This window comes from Salmo salar, chromosome 04 (genome assembly GCF_965601325.2).
Source record: "Salmo salar chromosome 04, fSalSal1, whole genome shotgun sequence".
NCBI classification, from domain to species: Eukaryota; Metazoa; Chordata; class Actinopteri; order Salmoniformes; family Salmonidae; genus Salmo; species Salmo salar.
This window is the reverse complement of record NC_138294.1, coordinates 62,933,948-62,949,476: the sequence shown is the minus strand read 5'-3', so window position 1 is coordinate 62,949,476 and position 15,529 is coordinate 62,933,948. Positions and strand designations below refer to the sequence as shown.

General features: G+C 42.5%; 1 protein-coding gene across 6 annotated transcripts in view; it reads left to right on the top strand.

Moving 5' to 3' along the window:
- The window catches only part of LOC106603505 (nuclear receptor corepressor 1), a 106,991-nt gene that overhangs the window by 29,663 nt on the left and 61,799 nt on the right, over positions 1–15,529 (top strand). For all 6 annotated transcript variants that reach the window (XM_082974608.1, XM_014197285.3, XM_014197282.3 and 3 more), the window contains exons 9-14: positions 3,992–4,058; positions 5,201–5,373; positions 8,087–8,177; positions 8,517–8,695; positions 10,691–10,745; positions 10,934–11,035. In XM_082974608.1, the coding sequence (XP_082830734.1) occupies positions 3,992–4,058; positions 5,201–5,373; positions 8,087–8,177; positions 8,517–8,695; positions 10,691–10,745; positions 10,934–11,035 (667 nt within the window). The remainder of the gene's footprint in view (positions 1–3,991; positions 4,059–5,200; positions 5,374–8,086; positions 8,178–8,516; positions 8,696–10,690; positions 10,746–10,933; positions 11,036–15,529) is intronic.

Below are 15,529 nucleotides of genomic sequence, written 5' to 3'. Positions count from 1 at the left end.
TTGCTGCTATAACTTGATGACCCTTCACATACCTAACCATTTCGTTGGCTCTTTTGTGGAGTGTATCCATTGTTTTCAGTGCCATGATGTCCTTGAGGAGCAGAGTCAATGCATGAGCAGCACAGCCAATGGGTGTGATGTGAGGGTTAGGACTCCTCCACTTTAGACCAAGCAGCCTTCATGTTCACAGCGTTGTCTGTCACCAGTACAAATACCTTCTGTGGTCCAAGGTCATTGATTACCGCCTTCAGCTCATCTGCAATGTAGAGACCGGTGTGTCTGTTGTCCCTTGTCTGTGCTCTTGTAGAATACTGGTTGAGTGGTGGAGATGATGTAGTTAACTATTCCTTGCCCACGAACATTCGACCACCCATCAGAGATGATTGTAATGCACTCTGCTTTCTCTATGATTTGCTTGACCTTGATCTCTGTTGAACTCTGCATCCAGCAAATGGGTGGATAAAGCATGTCTGGTTGGAGGGGTGTATGCTGGGCGAAGAACATTCAGAAATCTCTTCCAATACACATTGCCTGTGAGCATCAGAGGTGAACCAGTTGCATACACAGCTCAAGCAAAACATTCATCAGCATTTCTCTGACTACGTTCCTCCATTGAGTAAAAAAAAATCTTCTGATTCAGGAGGACCATGAGCTGTTGCTATTGATAAGGTGTCTGATTCATAATTTTCACCTTGAATTGAAGTAGAGGGGCTTTCGTCAGAGGTTGCTTGTTTATGAGCGCTGGGGGAGCTTTATGCACTTGGCCAGATGATTCTGCATCTTTGTTGCCTTCTTCACATATGATTTGGCACAGTATTTGCAAATGTACACAGCTTTTCCTTCTACATTAGCTGCAGTGATGACTATTTACTAGTTATCAAAAAATGTCATATACAATTTATTCACCCCACCCAGTATCGTAATCAAAACTTACCAGAAAGTATGTAGTCCTTGACTCAGGCAGTGTAGTAGTGTGGGCTCTATATCATCTCATTAGTGTGCAAGATTTTGAGAGTCAGCTATACAGTCGTGGCCAAAAGTTTTGAGAATGACCTAAATATTAATTTTCAACAAGTCTGCTGCCTCAGTGTCCTTAGATATTTTTGTCAGATGTTACTATGGAATCCTGAAGTATAATTACAAGCATTTCCTAAGTGTCAAAGGCTTTTATTGACAATTACATGAAGTTGATGCAAAGAGTCAATATTTGCAGTGTTGACCCTTCTTTTTCAAGACCTCTGCAATCTGCCCTGGCATGCTGTCAATTAACTTCTGGGCCACATCCTGACTGATGGCAGCCCATTCTTGCACAATCAATGCTTGGAGTTTGTCAGAATTTGTGGGGTTTTGTTTGTCTACCCGCCTCTTGAGGATTGACCACAAGTTCTCAAGGGGATTAAGGTCTGGGGAGTTTCCTGGCCATGGACCCAAAATATTGATGTTTTGTTCCCCGAGCCACTTAGTTATCACTTTTGCCTTATGGAAAGGTGCTCCATCATGCTGGAAAAGGCATTGTTCGTCACCAAACTGTTCCTGGATGGTTGGGAGAAGTTGCTCTCGGAGGATGTGTTGGTACCATTCTTTATTCAGGGCTGTGTTCTTAGGCAAAATTGTGAGTGAGCCCACTCCCTTGGCTGAGAAGCAACCCCTCACATGAATGGTCTCAGGATGCTTTACTGTTGGCATGACACAGGACTGATGGTAGCGCTCACCTTGTCTTCTCTGGACAAGCTTTTTTCCGGATACCCCAAACAATCGGAAAGGGGATTCATCAGAGAAAATGACTTTACCCCAGTCCTCAGCAGTCCAATCCCTGTACCTTTTGCAGAATATCAGCCTGTCCCTGATGTTTTTCCTGGAGAGAAGGGGCTTCTTTGCTGCCCTTCTTGACACCAGGCCATCCTCCAAAAGTCTTCGCCTCACTGTGCGTGCAGATGCACTCACACCTGCCTGCTGTCATTCCTGAGCAAGCTCTGTACTGGTGGTGCCCCGATCCCGCAGCTGAATCAACTTTAGGAGACCATCCTGGTGCTTGCTGGACTTTCATGGGCTCCCTGAAGCCTTCTTCACAACAATTGAACTGCTCTCCTTGTCATTCTTGATGATCCGATAAATGGTTGATTTAGGTGCAATCTTACTGGCAGCAATATTCTTGCCTGTGAAGCCCTTTTTGTGCAAAGCAATGATGACTGCACGTGTTTCCTTGCAGGTAACCATGGTTGACAGAGGAAGAACAATGATTCCAAGCACCACCCTCCTTTTGAAGCTTCCAGTCTGTTATTTGAACTCAATCAGCTTGACAGAGTGATCTCCAGCCTTGTCCTCGTCAACACTCACACCTGTGTTAACGAGAGAATCACTGACATGATGTCAGCTAGTCCTTTTGTGGCAGGGCTGAAATGCAGTGGAAATGTTTTTGGGGGATTCAGTTCATTTGCATGGCAAAGAGGGACTTTGAAATAAATTGCAATTCATCTGATCACTCTTCATAACATTCTGGAGTACCGAAAATTCCGGACTATAAGCCGCAACTTTTCTCCCACGCTTTGAACTTCGCTGCTTAAACAATAGCGCGGCTAATATATGGATTTTTTCAGCTTTCAAATTTGTGGGTCCTGACAGCGTGGAGCATTGTCAAAAAATCCACTATCATCAACGGGTTTCGAAAGGCTGGACTGCTGCGTGTTGAACAGGGCTCAGCGGGGGATTTGCCTCCGGATTAAAGTGACGAGAGCAACAATGAAAACGATCCAGTATCGGATGAAGCAATTCTGAGGCTATTCAACTCCGACACCGAAGGAGATGGTTTCAGTGCACAGGAGGAGGAAGATAGTGACCAATGACTTTCTTTGTAGGCTACTGTTTACTGCTAATTTTAAATTTTTTGTTACAAGCCGTGTTTCGTTAAAGCCTATTTTTGTTACAACCGTGTTTCGTTAAAGCCTGTGTAAAGTTAATTTGTTTCAATGTACCGGTAGGCACCTGCGGCTTATAGACATGTGCGGCTTATTTATGTTCAAAATAATATATATTTTTTAAATTCAGTGGGTGCAGCTTATATTCAGGTGCGCTTAATAGTCCGGAAATTACGGTATATGCAAATTGCCATCATACAAACTGAGGCAGCAGACTTTGAAAATTAATATTTGTGTCATTCTCAAAACTTTTGGCCACGACTATACATGTGATGGAAGAGTGCACTGTGCATGCGGAAGGTGCAATTCATTGAATTGGGGATAGTTAAACCAAAATATGCCACAAGACCTAGAATTGCTTTCTGTATCCAACAGAAAAGGTTCACTGTTATAAGCTAACTTTTTTTTAATGAATTTAAGCAAAATTCCCTGGCGTAACTTCCCATGGAAAATTTCCAGAAAAATTACTGACATTTACCGGAAAGTTCCCGACCCTTTGCAACCCTAGTTAAGGTAATGAGAGCACCTCCCATGGCCCGTGTGTGTAAAGTACTTGCTACACACCGATCAGACGGCATGTAAATAACATCTAAAATGACCCTGTTTCTTCAGGATTGTTTACTGTGTCTGCAATCTCTTTGTGAAATACCTCATGCACTGCATGTTGCTTTTGGAGAGAATGCTATTTACTACACCACAGATGTTTTCTCCCCTCTATGGCTTTGGTGCCCCTCTAAAGTAATGACTCTGCAGTCTGCTGCTGTGTTGTAGGAAGGAAGTAGTGATGTTGTTTGCCCAGCTCTTTTTGACCAATGATGGACAGCGGTTGGGTTGTTGATACAGGATCCTCTCCTTATCGATTTCTTTATATCCATGGAGAGGTGAAAGTCAGATTGTTAGGTTGACTATTTTAGTGCTATTAAATAGGCATGTTTTGTGAGCATATAATATTGTGTACCTGTTTACTATTTCCTACAGGATCATTTTGTTATATTGTTTACAGTAACAGTAGTGTCCCTATGGACCCTAGATCAGTGCACACCTCACTGAACAATTTTGTTTCATCTCTCTCCCAGTAATCAAGTGATGAGGAAGAAGCTGATTCTGTTTTTCAAGAGAAGGAACCATGCTCGTAAACAAAGGGTAAGTCTCTCTCCCTGCTGTTGAGGGAGGGATTCAAGGGAAGGAAACTTCAAGGAATGTGTTGAATGCTTTGGACAAAACAGACTGATACACACAATTGAACCCAAACACACACGGACAGCCTGACTGACATGGTCGTAAATCTCCACCACACAAGCTGTGCTCTCATAAAGATGACCCAAACGGACCATGGCCAATAATACTTTGATTGTTTACCCCATTTGCAAACTCTAACTGTATGCGTACACGGTATGTTAAACTGCATCGCGTTTCTCAATTTGGTGGCGTTTTATTGTCCTCTGCAGGTCTCTGACGCCAATTGAATTTTAAATTAATAGGTGGCAGTCACGCACACTAGCTTCAGCTTACATGCCCTCTTATTGGTTTCATAATTTCATGGTTGACATGTTTATAACACTAATTCTGTTTGAACAGGGTATCTCCTTGCATCCCTACTAGTATGGTACTGCAAGTCCAATCAGTGGCTTTCCAATAGTCAATGGATTGAGTAACCAATGACATCAAGGGACAGACCTCAGACCGAAACAGCACTGGCTAGCGAAATTACTCTTATCAGTTAGTCAGCCCATAGTTAAATATAGTTTTTACTAATGATCACCCCCATTGTAAACGTTTTCCTTTTTTAAATGATAAAGGTAGCTTTGCTATGGTTAACTGAGTGCGACTTTTAGCTGGCTGCTTCCAGGCAGGGTCAGGACAATTGCAGCACAGTGCGCAGCTTGGCCACCTGCCAAGAGGAAGGTGGATTGTTTGGCCCTTGCTGGTTGAGTGGAAACAAGGCTGTATTGTCCTCCGTGTATGGGACTCTCTCTAGCTCTTCTCTTTTGCAACAGTAAATGCTTGGTTAATGCACATCATTTGTAAAAGCCGTAATGTTCCACATCAAACATTTCAAGTCCAAGATGGAAAATGGAACTTTCTGGATTTGACAGTTGTGGCCAGCATTATGTTTTGAGAGGTGAAATATGACCAATAGGGCAGGGTATCATCAGCAGAAAATGTGTGATTTTTGGATACATTCTACTTAACCATGGCTAAGGTTTGCTTAAGGTCATCATCATCATTTTGTACCTCAACATTCAAATCCCCTTTTTATAAATGTGTATTATTGTGTGGTTCAGGAACAGAACATCTGCCAGCGCTATGACCAGCTGATGGAGGCGTGGGAGAAGAAGGTGGAGCGAATGGAGAACAACCCGCGTCGCAAGGCCAAAGATAGCCGCACCAGAGAGTACTATGAGAGACAGTTCCCCGAGATACGCAAGCAGAGAGAGCAGCAGGAGCGCTTCCAGAGGTAAACTCAGTGAACTGTAATTCAACTTTTCTCTTGTTCTGCCTGGCGGCTACGATGTAGCAGATTAATCTAGAGTCTTCCCTTGATTGCTTGCGTCCTCTCGCCGCCGCCTCAAAATGCATTGACGAGGTTCCTCCCCTCTTCCCACTGTTTTGACACAACAAAGGTGAAAGCAATACAATCAGTGCCTCATATAATAAGAAATTGCTATCATTGTCCAGTTTCTTTCTGTTCAGTGCATAATGGAGATGAAACAAGGAGTGGAGGACTCTTCACACTATTCAGATGCATCCTAGGTGGTGTGCTGAAGGCAGTCTGCAGTGGGCTTATCAGCTGGCTGTGTCAGGGGACAGAGTCCAGCCAGTGTCTGGCTGTTCCTGGCACACAGGCATGGGTCTTTCGCTGAAATCTCAGAGCAAGGCTGTTAATAGGCAGGTCAGGGCTGTTTGTTCAGACTGGTAGTACTAGACCAGGCAGAAAGAGAGCGCAAGCAGTGATTAGCCTCAAAAGTCTAGCACATTTATCCCCCCACTTTTTTTTTTGTACACCAATGTCCCTGGTCTGTATTTTTAAACTATTTCCTTTTGAGAAATTTCCCCATATTTTGGATGCTATCATTGTAGCCATAAAGAGTCAACATTTGGGTCAGGATGTGTCAAGGCATGTTGATTCATGATGCAATACAGTCCAGATTAAAAAGTTAATTGTGTATTTTTCAGAAGTATTTTTTACTAGTCCAAAATGCAGTAATTTCCTCCCAGTTTGAATGATTTCAGTCAATTTAAAGATTAACTTGTTTGGTCACAACATGTTGTCTATGTTTAATTGGATTCATGTTGGCTCTTTGCCTTTTGTGCTACTGGGGCTATTGTTGCCCCAGCATTAAGACATTAGCCACCATTACAAGTTCATAAGAACAAGGAAGCAACTCTACTTGTCTTTGATCCTTGTGATTTTCAGTTTTCCACTTCAAAGGCATTTGCCAAACTCCCTAAATGTAAACTTCGTAAAATGTTTTTTTTTTTTATCATTCATTTGTACTTATTTTAAAAGAAAGTAGGTTAACCCCTAAAAGTATTCTGTGGGGAGAGGGGTTCGACTAAGCTAACATTTGGAATTGTTTTAAGTTGGTCATACCATGGATCATTTAGCTACCGTAAATTCCGGACTATAAGCCGCAACTTTTTTCCCAGGCTTTGAACCTCGCGGCTTAAACAATGACGCGGCTAATATATGGAATTTTCCCGCTTTCAATTTATTTATTTAAAAAAAAAAAAAACACATTCTGTGACGTGCTCAGTTTTCTGGCGGCATGAAGCTTTCATTAGACCAATGAAATTGCCGAAAAGGTTAAGGTCAAACAACTTTTTTGTTTACTGTTTAGATTAAATCGAGCGCTCTCAAACTTCCCATCCATTCTGATTACGGTAGTCATTTTGTCACCCTCATCATGGCAAAGACACAGAGAAATGCATATGATGCAGCTTTCAAGTTGAAGGCGATTGATCTGGCTGTTGGAAAAGGAAAAAGAGCTGCTGCACGGGAGCTTGGTCTTAATGAGTCGATGATAAGACGTTGGAAACAGCAGCGTGAGGAATTGACTCAGTGCAAAAAGACAACTAAAGCTTACTGATTATTTTTTATTTTTTGTTACAAGCCGTATTTCGTTAAAGCCTGTGTAAAGTTCATTTGTTTCAATGTACCGGTAGGCACCTGCTGCTTATAGACATGTGCGGCTTATTTATGTTCAAAATAATATACATTTTTTTAATTCAGTGGGTATAGATTATATTCAGGTGCGCTTAATAGTCCGGAAATTACGGTTTTTGATTTTGAATTTTAGGACCCCCTGTAGGTATAAAATAAAAATTGAATTTGACCTTTACTGCTATGGCCCATAGAAATGCATTGAATAATACACTTTAATAAATGGCAGAACATTCAGTCAAATGTATCATAAGGAATAAGGTTTTCAAGTGTTTGTCCAATATCTAGAAGATATGAGAGCTCGGATTATATAAAAAAAATGTGGACCCATATTTAACAATATTTTGGGGGGGGGCACAACCACTTACATTTTTTTTTTTTAACCGGTCCCGGGTTACCTTCAGAAGAGTCACGTGACACTTGTAGGGGTTGTAGAGCAAAACAGAGAACACCATCATGTTCATGAGTCATCTTTCTAGGTAGTGGTCATATTAGTTTCTGGGCCAAACCGTTCGGATGCTACCTACGTTTTTGTGAGATGACCGACTTTTGGGATGTCAAATGGCGCTGTAGCTCTGCCACTTTCCACTAGAGATGTGGAAGGCCGACATAGGCGAATGCGGTGGATTAAGACGTAGCCCATACAAAAAACATCGCTAGTTTAAACAGACAGATTTTGAAGGGTGCATCAATCGACTCTTAAGGATTAAAGGAGTGGTGAGGGAGGTAAACTTCTTCCTCAATGCTTAAACAGCCTTGTTAGCAAACATAATGTTTTCCCTGCATTGTTTGCAGATTTCTCAGAAAACCTGTTTGTTACAGCTTGATTTAGCCTCTTTTTGTTTTTCTTCTTTCAAGTGAAGAGGTAACGGAAGGGTCATGAGGGAAGGAGGGGCACACTGTGATGTGATGGCACCTACCCAGTATTGTTATATGGAGGATGCACATTTGGTATTTTTAAAAGGTCATTATGTTTCTTAATTTCCGTGTTTGTTCTCCAATTTAGGGTTGGTCAGAGAGGAACTGGAATGTCTGCGACCATTGCCAGAAGCGAGCATGAGATTTCTGAAATCATCGATGGCCTTTCTGAACAGGAGGTGAGTGCTGTCAACTTTGAAACCTCTCAGTTTAAGGTCATCGTCCATTACCACTTCCTCTAGTTCTCAAGAATTGTAGGCGTGTCATTGGCTTCATCCCGATTGTCCATCCTTCTCTCTGTGCACTTCCTGTCATGGATTTCACAATGGTTGAAACTCCCTCCAGCCAATGCTTGCACCAATCCTATGCTTTTAAATTAATGACCAAGTATGCAAGTACATACTTAGGAAGAACGGTGTAGAATCTGGATGCAGCCATTCAATCATCATCAGAGTCAAGTTCAAGTTGAAACAAGGTTAACAAAAATCGAAATCGCTAAAACGCCTCTCGTCCAATAGAATAACGAGAAGCAGATGAGACAGCTGTCCGTCATCCCACCCATGATGTACGACACCGAGCAGAGGCGAGTCAGGTTCATCAACATGAACGGCCTGACGGATGACCCCATGAAGGTGTACAAGGCTCGGCAGTTCATGAATGTGTGGACCGAACACGAGAAGGAGATCTTCAAAGAAAAGTGAGTTCCAGTTATTTTGTTGTCCTTATAGTAGGCATCATCAACTAGATTCAGCTGTGGGACGATTTATTCTTGAGCAGATGGTCAGGGGGCTGGAACATTGACCACAAGATGCCCAACAGACAATATTTTGATTTAAACAATTTCAGTCCTTGCTTACATTTGTCTACGATCACATATCTCTATTATGTGTAGGAATACTTTTGAACAGATTCTCAGTTAAAATCACTTGGAGCTAGGGCTAACCCCATTTAGTCGACTAGTCGATTGTTTGGTCAATAGGCTGTTGGTCGACCGAGATTTCTTTAGTCGAGCAGTAGCAAAAAATAAATAAATTATCATGGTGTACAAGACACCTGTCTGATTCGCACTGAGTGGACTGATCCATTAAGGAGGCTGTGGGGATGGCGCAGTCTAAGACGTGCTACTGAAATTGTATATGGTTATATTACATAAGAACAATGGTGCAACACTAATAAAAATTATATTATTTTATAACATCCCTTGTAGGATAGCGGTTGCTGTCCATGGTTCTGCAACGCATCAGTGTGCTGTTGAATTGGCAACATGGTCTAAGAAAAGGCGCCATGTGCATAAACGCAAAGTTAACCAGCATATTGGTATTGAGAACAATACTGGGGCCAGCAGAAGAATGAGGAGATAACAGCCCTTGCCTTATTGTCTAAGAAAAGTGAGGAGAGGGGAAACCCGAACTTCATTAGGTCTATAATCAATTGCCTAACTGTTAAATGTGCCTGAGTTTTTAAATCATCAGTATATCTACATAAATAAGACTGATCCAGCTTTTGTTGCCTGCTTGAGTGTTTGTTTAATAGCCTACTGATTTCGTGAGCACCAAGCCTCTGTTTTTAATCTTTGCCGTAATAATGGATTTCTTATTTTATTTTTTTCTTCGTTAGAACAGCCTCTGATATTATTTATAATTTGTCTGAAAAATAATATTTATAATAACACCTTTTTCTTGATCTCGTTTTTATAATTAATGTCATTATCATTAGTTGGCTTAGTATAGCAGCCTTGTATAACCACCATCGAGGTGTATACCTAAGGGATATCCTGTTTTAGTCTTAATACTGTACATTACTTAGGCCTAAATTTCAATACTTCTGCAGGCTATTGTATCAATCAATCATTCATTCGGGGCCAATTGTGCGCCGCCCTATGGAACTCCTGATCACAGCCGGTTGTGATCCAGCCCTGGATCGAACCCGGGTCTGTAGTGACTCCTCTAGCACTGCGATGCAGTGCCTTAGACCGCTGTGCCACTCGGGAGGCCCTCCAATATCCTGTATTTTATCCACAGATACTTCTGACCTCTTGGCTAGTGCTTTGTGGAAAAATATAATTCTCAACAAATTCCCTCAATGAATTTAATTTTGTTTCCCACCGCGAATCCAAGTTCACTTGGATTTCCAAAATGTATCAAATTCCTGCCAAGGATAGAAAAGCATTTAGTGACTCTAGGCTGCAAATATTATTTATGGAGTTTAGTGGCATCCTAACTCAACATTGTATTCTTTCACTTAGCAGAAGTACTTTGGCTATGAATTTGAGAGGGGATATATTTCTTTAGCACCATCTAGCCTGACGACTCACACTAAAGTCGTTTGCTACATACTTTAGTCTGAGACTGCCATCACTGAAGTAATTTGTTGTGAGGGGCATTGTAGAAAACAGTCCTCAGCGACTGCATTGACGCATTACCCACGTGTTTTCTGGCTCTGGCCCAACCCATCGGTTTCTGGACCAATCACATTTGGTGACGTGTCGGAGGTACTCAGATCCAGACTTTTGCAGAGAAAAAAACGTAAGTCCGTGGGCGTGGTGTCGCCTTTGGCGACGGAGCAAGGAGTCTGGGTAGCCAGGCAACCATCCCTCAGCTGTATACCAAAACAAGTGGCAGGGCTGCCGTTTATTTTTTGAATCCCAAAATGTAGCTTTAACCGTGACTATTTTCCCTTGTTTTTCTCACAGGTTTGTTCAGCACCCAAAAAATTTTGGCCTCATTGCTTCTTATCTAGAGAGAAAGGTGAGCTACAGTGGATTGAATTCATTCTCTGGTGATTTTACTCTGTAGTAAAGCCTATTCTCCACTCTCCCCCATATGTTTATGAAGCTAATCCAACAAACCCAAAACACACGGTTTACATTTGTTGTCTGTTATTTAAATGTTTCATGGGCTCATATGTCCCTCTGTCATCTCCTCTCTCTTTGCAGTGTGTGTCCGATTGTGTCCTGTACTACTACTTGACCAAGAAGAACCAGAACTACAAGACACTGGTGAGACGAAACTACGGCAGACGGCGAGGGAGAAACCATGTGAGTTCTAAAGAGCATCTTCACTAGGGAATGACAAAATGTATTTGTGTTAATGAATGGGCTTTGGAAATACTGAGAGGCTGTCTGGCATGCCAATGCCCCCCCCCCTCGTTTTCGAGTGTCCCTCAAATGGAGCAACTAGTTGTTTGGAGAGATAACTCTATGGAATGGGACATTTACTACATCACTCGCGAACAGAAGAAGCAGCCAAAGGATAGCCTACCACGCAATTCATTGATGACGAGACTTGTGTTTTTCACAATACCTGTACTGGTGGCATTAATATCTTTCCTTATATTTCTCATGCAAGAAATACGTACTTACCATATGAGTAACATACAGCATGAGAACTGCAAAATAACTATATGCCCGTAATGTGGAGTAGTACTGAAGCATGACATTCCACAATAGCAGTTTGACATTTTAACAGTTGCATTTCCTTTGCTCAGTCATTTTCTACATTTTCTGAACCAGTGGAAGCAATTAAACATTAAAACCACTGTTCTGAACTAATATTAATACCAAATGTTTTAGGGTCCATACACGGGTCAGCTACTACGTATTTGTATTTATTATGGATCCCCATTAGCTACTCTTCCTGGGGTCCAGCAAAATTAAGACCGTTTTTACAGTTTTAAAAACATTACAATACATTCACAGATTTCACAACACACTGTGTGCCCTCAGGCCCCTACTCCACCACTACCACATATCTACAGTACTATATCCATGTGTATGCGCCAATGTTTGTGTTGCTTCACAGTCCCCGCTGTTCCATAAGGTGTGGTTTTTTTTCAGTTTTTTAAAATCTAATTTTACTACTTGCGTCAGTTACTTGATGTGGAATAGATTTCCATGTAGTCATGGCTCTATGTAGTACTGTGTGCTTCCCATAGTCTGTTCTGGACTTGGGGACTGTGAAGAGACCTCTTGTGGCATGTCTGGTGGGGTATGCATGGGTGTCCAAGCTGTGTGCCAGTAGTTTAGACAGACAGCTTGGTGCATGTCTTTTTTTGTGTCACCTGACCTCACGACTGAACAGTAGTCAAGGTGCGACAAAACTAGGGCCTGTAGGACCTGCCTGGTTGATAGTGTTAAGAAGGCAGAGCATTGATTTTATTATAGACAGCCTTCTCCCCATCTTAGCTACTACTGCGTCAATATGTTTTGACCATGACCGTTTACAATCTAGGGTTACTCCAAGCAGTTTAGTCATCTCACTTTCCACATTATTTATTACAAGATTTAGTTGAGGTTTAGGGTTTAGTGAGTGTTTTGTTCCAAATACAATGCTTTTCGTTTTAGGGATAACTTATTCCTTGCCACCCACTCTGAAACTGACTGCAGCTCTTTGTGTTGCAGTCATTTCAGTCTCTGTAGTAGCTGATGTGTATAGTGTTGAGTCATCCGCATACATAGACACTCTGGCTTTACTCAAAGCCAGTGGCATGTCATTAGTAAAATTGGGGAATTTCTGATTGTAACTGGATTATATTTGAGAGGCTTCCATTTAAAAAAACACCCTCTGTTCTGTTAACTCTTTATCCACAATATAGCAGGGGGTGTAAAGCCATAACACATGTTTTTCCAGCAGCAGACTATGATCGATAATGTCAAAAGCTGCACCAAAGTCTAACAAGACAGCCCCCACAATCATTTTATCATAAATTTCTCTCAGCCAATCATCATTCATTTGTGTAAGTGCTGTGCTTGTTGAGTGGTTGAGAAGTTTACTAAGGGTTGGTAACAAGCTGATTGGTCGGCTATTTGAGCCAGTAAAGGGGGCTTTACTATTCTTGGGTAGCAGAATGACTTGAGCTTCCCTCTAGGCCCGAGGGCACACGCTCTCTAGTAGGCTTAAATTGATGATGTGGCAAATAGGAGTGGCAATATCGTCTGCTATTATCCACAGTAATTTTCCATCTAGATTGTCAGACCCTGGTGGCTTGTCATTGTTGATAGACAACAATCATTTTTTCACCTCTTCCACACTGACTTTACGGAATTCAAAAGTACAATTCTTGTCTTTCATGATTTGGTCTGATGTACTTGGATGTGTAGTGTGAATGTTTGTTGCTGGCATGTCATCCCCAAGTTTGCTAATCTTGCCAATGAAAAAGTCATTAAAGAAGTTTGCAATATCAGTGGTCTTTGATGAATGAGCCATCTGATTCAATGAAAGGAGCCGCCGAGTTGGCTTTTTTACCCAAAATTTCATTTAAGGTGCCCCAAAGCTTTTTACTATCATTCTATATATAATTTGTCTTTGTTTCATAGTGTAGTTTTCTTCAGTCACATGATTTCTTAATTTGCAGTACGTTTGCCAATTAGTTGGGCTGCCAGATTTAAATGCCATACCTCTCAACCGTCCAATGTTTCAATTCCTCATCAATCCAAGGGGATTGAACAGTTTTTAGTAATTTTCTTATTGTGTGTGTGCTTATTAGTAACTGGAATAAGTAGCTTCATAAATGTGCCGTGTCTGGGTTGCTCCTCATTACACACCACAGACCAGCAAATATTCTTTACTTCATCAACATGTGAATCATTACAAAACTTATTATACACTATATTAGGCCCAGCCTTTGGAACTTTGGTTTTCCAAGATATGGCTATTATAATTGTGATCACTACATCCTATGGATTTGGATACTGCTTTAAAGCAAATATCTGCTGCATTAGTAAAGATGTGATCAATACATGTTGATTTAATTCCTGTGCTGTTTATAACTACCCTGGTAGGTTGACTGACAACCTGAAACAGGTTGCAGGCACTGGTTACAGTTTGAAGTTTTTTCCTGAGTGGGCAGCTTGATTATAGCCAGTCAATATTTAAATCACCCAGAAAGTATACTTCTCTGTTGATATCACATTATCAAGCATGTCACACATATTATCCAGATACTGACTGTTAGCACTTGGTCTAAAGCAGCTTCCCACAAGAATGGGCTTCAGGTGAGGCAGTTGAACCTGTAGGCATATTACTTCAACAGTATTTAACATTAGATCGTCTCTAAGCTTTACAGGAATGTGGTCCTCAATATAGACCGCAACACCGCCTCCATTGGCTTTTCGTTAGATGTTATAACCATGTATTGCTACTACTGAATCATCAAAGGTGTTATCTAAGTGAGTTTCATAGAGTCAGAATATCAATGTCATCTGTTACAAGCAAGTTATTGACTTCATGGACCTTGTTTCTTAGGCTACATACACTGCTCAAAAAAATAAAGGGAACACTTAAACAACACAATGTAACTCCAAGTCAATCACACTTCTGTGAAATCAAACTGTCCACTTAGGAAGCAACACTGATTGACAATAAATTTCACATGCTGTTGTGCAAATGGAATAGACAACAGGTGGAAATTATAGACACCCCCAATAAAGGAGTGGTTCTGCAGGTGGGGACCACAGACCACTTCTCAGTTCCTATGCTTCCTGGCTGATGTTTTGGTCACTTTTGAATGCTGGCGGTGCTTTCACTCTAGTGGTAGCATGAGACGGAGTCTACAACCCACACAAGTGGCTCAGGTAGTGCAGCTCATCCAGGATGGCACATCAATGCGAGCTGTGGCAAGAAGGTTTGCTGTGTCTGTCAGCGTAGTGTCCAGAGCATGGAGGCGCTACCAGGAGACAGGCCAGTACATCAGGAGACGTGGAGGAGGACGTAGGAGGGCAACAACCCAGCAGCAGGACCGCTACCGCCACCTTTGTGCAAGGAGGAGCAGGAGAAGCACTGCCAGAGCCCTGCAAAATGACCTCCAGCAGGCCACAAATGTGCATGTGTCTGCTCAAACGGTCAGAAACAGACTCTATGAGGGCCCGACGTCCACATGTGGGGGTTGTGCGTACAGCCCAACACCGTGCAGGACGTTTGGCATTTGCCAGAGAACACCAAGATTGGCAAATTCGCCACTGGCGCCCTGTGCTCTTCACAGATGAAAGCAGGTTCACACTGAGCACGTGACAGAGTCTGGAGACGCCGTGGAGAACGTTCTGCTGCCTGCAACATCCTCCAGCATGACCGGTTTGGCGGTGGGTCAGTCATGGTGTGGGGTGGCATTTCTTTGGGGGGGCCGCACAGCCCTCCATGTGCTCGCCAGAGGTAGCCTGACTGCCATTAGGTACCGAGATGAGATCCTCAGAACCCTTGTGAGACCATATGCTGGTTCGGTTGGCCCTGGGTTCCTCCTAATGCAAGACAATGCTAGACCTCATGTGGCTGGAGTGTGTCAGCAGTTCCTGCAAGAGGAAGGCATTGATGCTATGGACTGGCCCGCCCGTTCCCCAGACCTGAATCCAATTGAGCACATCTGGGACATCATGTCTCGCTCCATCCACCAACGCCACGTTGCACCACAGACTGTCCAGGAGTTGGCGGATGCTTTAGTCCAGGTCTGGGAGGAGATCCCTCAGGAGACCATCCGCCACCTCATCAGGAGCATGCCCAGGCGTTGTAGGGAGGTCATACAGGCACGTGGAGGCCACACA